The 7733-nt window shown below is 39.9% G+C and overlaps 1 protein-coding gene across 1 annotated transcript; it reads left to right on the plus strand.

Moving 5' to 3' along the window:
- Nucleotides 1-63: 63 nt before the first annotated feature.
- On the plus strand, nt 64-7101 carry LOC307256436 (leptin receptor overlapping transcript-like 1). The gene is made up of 4 exons (XM_080035386.1): nt 64-165; nt 835-910; nt 2680-2866; nt 4201-7101. Exons 1-4 carry the CDS (start codon nt 150-152, stop codon nt 4315-4317), a joined length of 396 nt encoding a protein of 131 aa, XP_079891512.1. The 5' UTR covers nt 64-149; the 3' UTR covers nt 4318-7101.
- The last annotated feature ends 632 nt before the right edge of the window (nt 7102-7733 follow it).

The raw sequence follows: 7733 nt of genomic DNA on the forward strand, positions 1-7733 counted from the left end.
CATTGTGGTTTCTGATTCAGAAGTGACGTTTGCAAATGATGCAGCACAGCGGGCAGTCTGGGAGGTTGAGTCGGATTCGGCAGTCGAGAGGAGGGGGGCACTGTTGTCATCCGTTGGGGTTGTGTGAGTCGAGCTTTTGTCCAGGAGAAATGGCTGGGATTAAAGGTGAGACTATTTCCATTTTTCCCTTCCTTTTTGAAGCCTATGAATTCCCGGCTCGGTTATTATAACTGTCGAAACATCCCGAATACAGATGGATGCATTTGCCATGTCCAGCTAGCTAACGGTAACGTGAAGAAGTAGCCATCCGCAGGGCCAATACAATACAGTCGTTAGCATTATCTGAACAGCCCGCAATACTTGGTATATAGGCAGTCACCCACCACTCTTGGTCAACACAAATGAATGCATATTAAGTTCAGAAGGGCGAAACAATGCTAATTGCTATGTTATTTTATTTCATTCTCCGTTTAGTGTTATTACATTGTTGTAAGTACCGTTATAATGCTAATGCTAACCGCACCTTGACTACACAGTCGCTGACTGAGATGCTGTGCTTGTTGCAAGTGAGCTGCATGGATTAATCGCTGTCAACAAGAAACTACAGCGACTGTACTGCTCTCAGGGTTTAACACGAGCCCCCGTTGACATGGCTTAGACATTTAATGTAGCTGTTACACGTGAAATCAGCTGATTCATCACATGGTAGCCACAGTAGACAAGGGGCCCTGCTGCGACGAGGGTCTGAGGAAGATGCGCCGCACGGATTCAGTGAGGATAATGACACCGTCTGTCCATGCTGATATTCTCCCTCCTCCTTTGTCCCTCATGCAGCTCTCATCAGCCTGTCCTTTGGAGGGGCCATTGGCCTCATGTTCCTCATGCTAGGATGTGCCCTCCCTGTGTACGAGTAAGTACCACCATCACACACACCATGTTAGCCTGTTTGTGCGAGTGAGAGACAGGGGGGATACTGTTAACACTTGGCCCTCATCTTGGCTGATCCCATCACAGGTTTACTGCTTAAAATACAAGTGTGAACCTTACTATCTATGGTGTGAACGCATGGCTGGATCGTCCTGCTCCATGTTAGCAGTGAAGTTAAAAGTGGATTCTACAATTCTGGACGCTTGTTGTCATAGTCACTTTTGTGTCAACAACTGTGAATATCTCCCTAACGTTCTGCTTCCTAGCTTTGGTGTGCCCAAGATTTATTTTTCAGCTCACACACAGTACAGACAGGTAGCGGGTTGTGAGGACATGTTCTGATATTGACAACAAGCGTTCTCCGGATTCACTGGCTTTACCCTTTTAAGTTAACATTTTCCAAGATAATTAGAATAAATATAACTATTTAAGTGCTGTAACTGTAATGTATTTATGTGGCGCAGTCACACAGTACATTACACTTAACAGTTTTAAAGAACCTGTGGAGCATCCATCTCTATTTTATGAATGTGGTGTGGTGGACAGTGGCCAGGTAAGTTGTAAGCTATATTAGAAGAAGACTTCCCCATCTTTAGTCCTGCAAACAAAGCTCTAGTTAGTTGAGCGTTTATCTTGAACCCCCTGAAACAGTTCCCAGTGGGCCAAAAACCAGGCCTGTTTTAAATCACTGAACTAATCTGAGATGTGGGCGGCCATTCAAAGGTCTGAAACCAGGCTACCATGTATGGATCTATATCAGCTGAAATAATGAAGCTTTTAAGACTAGATTTTGACACCATACAGGAACACAATTTTAGTTATTCACCTAGGAGTTACAGTTTTATAGAATTACCACACACATACCATTCAAACAGAAAAGCTTGTGCTTATGGGGGCCCACTTTTCACTGTTGGTTATCCAGCCATGTGTAAATGTACAACACATCATGTACAGTGTATCAAAATTCAATTCAGGGATGGTATATAAATGAGAGAGCCTTGTCAACTTAGCAGTGTATTTGTAGCATACACATCTCCAGTTCAGCTGTTTACTTTTGATTTGCCTATTCAAAACAGCTCAGACAAGGTTTTACAGTCCCTACAAGAGATTACTCGCGACAGCCTGAGACATGTCTCTTGGTATCTAATCTCATGTTATGTCATTATATCAACTGACAGCCTTAGTGTAGGGGACGAGGGCTATTAGAAATTACATTGTTGATAATTTTTGGTAAAAGATTAGTTTTAAAGAAATTAATTTGATGTTCATATTACAGGCTTGTCCTCACCAAATCGTATGTATAATTTAAATGGAATAGCGTATTGTTGTGTACTAGTGTTGTTTATGGTTTCTGAAACTAATTTAATTTCCAGTTATGTTAAAAAAAAGTAAGAATGTGTTTCCCCTTTTGTTGGATAGTTTTAGGCAGAGTTGAAAGCAGAATTATATATTCTGTTAATGTTGAAACAAGTTTTATTTTTCAACTGTAACCTGTAAAATGTCAGACTAGGTAAATATGGCCACAACTCTATGGTGACAACAAACTGTATGGATAGTTTTCAAAATGTTTGTCTTCATGTTCAAAACACAATATTAATCAGATTGGGCTTGTCCTCTAGTTGTTACTTTATTGACTGGCTGTAGGAATAGGCTAAATTGCTAAAAGAGTCCTTTTATCCTTCACTTGAATACATCCTTTATCATCACATCATGTGTGTTTATCTCTTTGTATCACTCTCTCTCTCTCTGCAGCAAATACTGGCCTTTGTTCCTCCTCTTCTTCTACATCCTGGCTCCCATCCCTTACTGCATCTCGCGGAGGCTGGTCGATGACACAGACTCGGCCAGTAACGCCTGCAAAGAGCTGGCCATCTTCCTCACGACGGGCATCGTCATCTCAGCCTTCGGCCTGCCCATTGTCTTTGCAAGAGCTGATGTAGTAAGTGATGGAAGCACACATTTTACGAACTTAACACCCATCCCATCATTTTAAACCTGGAACTTCACCTCTTAAATGTTTCGTTAGTCATTGCGAGTATCACTTGTTGGCTCAATTCAACACTTGAAGAACTTGTAACGCTCAAAGCAGGTGTTTCCCATTTTGTGTTAGGTCTGGTCGGAATGTTTAACTGTGTTTCCTTAGGTTCTGTTTCTCCTGTTTTAACAAGAGAGAAGTCATTTAAATACAGAATCAAGACAGCATTAGATGCTAAGTGTGGAACGTATGAGTTTAAGATGACACATTAGAAAGTAAAAGCATAAAGTATGTAAAGTTTGCGAAGGAGAGAAATAATCTGGCGATATTCCATGTTGTATAACAAATCCCATGAAAAGAGCAAAACCAATCATAAATTGATCACACTAACAATTGTTCTCTGAGGAATTAAAGCCTGATTTTTTTTGATTTTTTTTTATCTGTACCTTAGCGCTCCATTGTTGTCCAGAACATGTTGGTACCAGTAAGCCACCCCATTGCACTGGCTGATGTACATTACCATATACAAACACGCTGCAGTCTATTTTATCTGAGTCCAATATACACTGCCCTGCTGCCAGAAATACTCACTAGAGCATCAAATGTGGTTAAATCCACCACTGCAAACAGTCCCCTATAATGCACTATTTCCTCCTGTTTGAGTTAAAGTTTGCTAAAAAAAAGTGCCCAGCTCTTATAGGAAAATGTTTTTTTCATGGGATATGATGACAAGATTTAGAATTTCGCCAGCCATATCTTTTGATCTAACGTTAACGACAGTCTGATCGATGTGATTATGTGGAGCGAGCATATGGCTAATTTGACCAGCAGGAACAATAAAGGAAAAAAGGAAAACAAAACAAGCAAGGCAATTTAGGAAAAAAATTACTTTAAAAACTGATGTTTGGCTACATAGAGGAGCTGACAGTTGCACCAGCTACAGCCCAGGATATGATTAGATTGGCATTTAGCTGTTGGCTGCCGCAAGTGTGTGTGTGTGTGTGTGTGTGTGTGTGTGTGTGTGTGTGTGTGTGTGTGTGTGTGTGTGTGTGTGTGTGTGTGTGTGTGTGTGTGTGTGTGTGTGTGTGTGTGTGTGTGTGTGTGTGTGTGTGTGTGTGTGTGTGTGTGTGTGTGTGTGTGTGTGTGTGTGTGTGTGTGTGTGTCCTGAATGAACAACTGTAGAGCAGCGCGTGGAAACAATTCTGTTAAACACTTGATTTTGGCCTACATATGCGCTTTGACCTGGCAGAATGAGGCAACATTTGTTAACCTGAATTATGAATGCGTTTGCTTTACAGATCGCCTGGGGGGCGTGTGCGCTCGTGCTAACGGGTAACATAGTCATCTTCGGGACCATCCTGGGCTTCTTCGTGGTCTTTGGATCCAACGATGATTTCAGTTGGCAGCAGTGGTAAAACGGCAGGGGGGACCTTAGTCTGAACTGTTTTTAGCGTTACAATTATTATTATGGTATTACCGTTTGATTCTTGTTGTTATTTATATGATGACCGCCCATCCATCCATAGACTCACACCAAACCAGTGCAATACTTTCTTTTTTTCTTAATTATTATTTTTTTTGATCCCCTGCATCATATTAAACTGACACAAGTGGGATGGAAAACGCTTGACTGCGAGTTGGCTTTTAACTGGTTTTAGTGATGCTCTCTGACTTCTGTGTTTTTGAGCTTTCTCCATTTGTGTGTCCCCTTTCATTTTGAACGCTGTATGCTGACGAACCGCTTGTGTCATCGGTACAAAAGATATGTGAACAATAAATCCAATTGAATGTGAAATAACCCTTAATCCGACCCAAAGAACAGAGCCACACCTGTCTTGCCCCTTTTCTCTATTTAGTAGACACCACTACACTAAGAAGAGCAGTTGATTTAAGCTTTCTCTATCTATACTTAGAGCAGAGATGGGTGTGCATTTCCAGTCAAAGTGCTGACTTGAGTGTAAATCGGCTCCAAACCGATGGACTGAGCTCAGATTTCACCCCTCATGATGACGGAACAAAAGACTCTATTACCACTTTGCACTGGTCTAATCGATTGAAACTTTGTCTATTTATTTATTTTTAAATATTTGTCACAGTAAAGGTGAAACCTCAAGGGACAGGATGCAGATGAGAATTAGCTCCTTGCTAATATTGCTAAGGTGTAAAAAAGCCTAAAGGATCAGTGTGTGTGCTTGTGTAAGAACTTGGCTGTTACTGCCACCATAACATGTAATTTTACAAACTCTGTTACATGTGTAAATATGATTTTAATTCAGTTGTCATTTTCTATGTCTGCAGTCCACAAAGACCATATGTCATCACACAAAGTAGGAGACGTTGTTTCAGCTGGATGCGAGTGTTCTGTTTCATCAAGATAGATCATCATGGTCTGTCATGAGGAAACATTGATCACAAGAGGACAACAAATTAAACGGGTTGCTGATGTCCCAGGTGTCAACTGCTTATTCACCCTGTTGATTTGCACATTATATCTCGTAACTTGCTGTTCGGTATGGGTAAGCCTTGCCTATTCAGGTCAGGAAAGCATGACAAGCCTATATTAGCCGCCAGCTAGCATAGGATTAGCTTGAGGACAGTAGCCTCGTTGGAAACCCAGCCAAGCTAAGAACCGGGCTACTTATAATCAAGGCCTGGTCAGTCACTAACAGCCCGTAATCTTTTTAAGTGTCAATCCTTCACAATAAAAGCATCCAGCGTCAGCGTTAATGTAGTATTTCTCTCTAGAAGCACATTGGGTCCAGATTGGGCGCAAACATGACATCACATTTCTTCACACCAGCATTTCCATGATTTAAAACAAGCCCACAGTTGTTATTATTTATGATTGCTTTGGTTTTAAAATGTTTTTCTGTTCTCCGGTCTGTGTGAAGGAAATGTGGTCATTGGTTGGTGTAATCCGTTGGCAGCTTTGGGATCAGCACAGCCTGCAGTCAGTCAGTCAGTCAGTCAGTCAGGTGCAGCTGTCCCGTTTGCTGTGTGACTGCATTAGTGAAAGCTAAACAAAGGAGCTTAGCATATGCTGTCTAAACCTACTGCAGGAATGGAGTATTGAATATATTTCCCTTTTTAGATGTTTATTTTGTTTTTGTTTATTGTGGATGGCTCTGTTTGAATATGTGCTCTCTGGAAGATTAAACAAATGTGTTGGACGTCATTTTTTTAACATGGATTTCCATGCACAGCATATTTCCAATGAAAGTTTCGAATTGTGTCAAAGGCAAAGAATCTTAATATGTTTTGTCCCATTGTATTATTTCAGAATCCCTTTTTTTTTTTTTTAAACCACACATACAGTAAGTTAAATTGCATTAAAGGAACATTTCAACATTTTTAGAAATACACTTCTAATTAAACTCTTTGGAAGAACGCAAATGAGCGTATTTGCTAACATTTTTAAATATTCCTAAAAGTGAACCTGTACCACTTGGTTCACTCTTCCTAGGTCACATTTAAAGCAACTATTTCTATAGAAGAGCAAATTGTAAACTTCTAAACAACAATTCTTATGGTATTTCCTACATAGATTAACAACTCAATGGCTGACTTCTTGGTTTGAAGCACTACAAATCTGCATCAACACTCCACACTTGGCTTTACATTTTTTTTGGAACTTTCTTGTCTGTTACGTGTCGTCTTCCAGAGACCACAACCTCAGTGAAAGCATTGATTGTATGAAAAGCTCCACAATGATCACAGCTTTTTTTTTAGTTCCACTTATTTATTTAATGAAGTTACTAAATACTGAAAACTACTGACTTGATTTGTGCATATCCTTATGTTTTTGAATCTAATTGAACATGCTCTTTGACAGATTGACCTTCTGGTGGTAGTGTGTGTAAGTCAGTGTGTGGTTGTACAAGCAGGGTATCTCCGTACTGTGTTCCTGGGCTTTGTACGTCTGTGTGACACTGTATGCATTTTAAACTCAAGTTTTTTCAAATGTTCTCTGACCTTTTTCTGTTTGGTGGTCTAATGTGACCTCCCCGATGTGATGTTTTGAAGAGAGATGTTACGCTTTGATTCTCACAGATTCGGGAGGATATTGTATTTATTTATTTTATTTGGACGCTTCTTGTCAATGTCCAATGCCATTTTCTATCTACAGCTTTTGTGTTAAAGAGGCAGAAGTCAGCATGGTGGTTTTTCCTTCTTTTTTTTCTCTTTAAAAAAATAAAAATAAACGCAATTTTTAAACATCCTCTCCTTTTTGAATGACTTGAAATGCATTTGCTTTGCTAGCGAAACTGGATCAGATAAGATATGTCATTCTACAAGACTTCACGGGAAATAAGCTTAACTGATATGATCTGCACAGCCTGGTTATTTTGTCTTGGTGGAGAGCAGCAGCAGCAGCAGCAGCAGCAGCAGCAGCACTCTTTGCCCTCAGGAGAATCTGACCATTACTGGACAGAAAAAAAAAACTCAGTCAAAACATCATGTTGAGCAGAAGGAATCCTTTTTCATCATCTTAACTCTTTTATATTGAAGATAAGTTGATTGATTGTTCTATAGCTACATCAATTTAGTGGTGGATTTAATTTCAACTTCTTGGCAACGTTTTTGCTTTATATCCCCACATGTAGGCTAGCATGTATAAGCAGTATGTAAACATGTAATAAATGGTTTACAACATGTTACAATGTAATGTCTTCAGATATCATTGGTGATTAATATATGTCGCAGCAGCTTCTCCTGTGGTGCTCATAACTGCGGGCTGCTGTATAAACTGATAACAATATAGTTAAACATAGTTTGGTCTTGATTAAAATATGTCCTAATGGAGAAGTTATGTCCTTATCTGCATAGTAAA

The sequence above is a fragment of the Ammodytes marinus genome (genome assembly GCF_949987685.1).
Source record: "Ammodytes marinus genome assembly, chromosome: 10".
NCBI lineage: Eukaryota > Metazoa > Chordata > Actinopteri > Uranoscopiformes > Ammodytidae > Ammodytes > Ammodytes marinus.

Excerpts from the sequence above, each read along its gene's own strand:
- LOC307256436 (XM_080035386.1), top strand. Across the intron at positions 911-2,679 it reads TGTGCCCTCCCTGTGTACGA|CAAATACTGGCCTTTGTTCC; the intron begins GTAAGTACCACC and ends CTCTCTCTGCAG. Across the intron at positions 2,867-4,200 it reads TCTTTGCAAGAGCTGATGTA|ATCGCCTGGGGGGCGTGTGC; the intron begins GTAAGTGATGGA and ends TTTGCTTTACAG.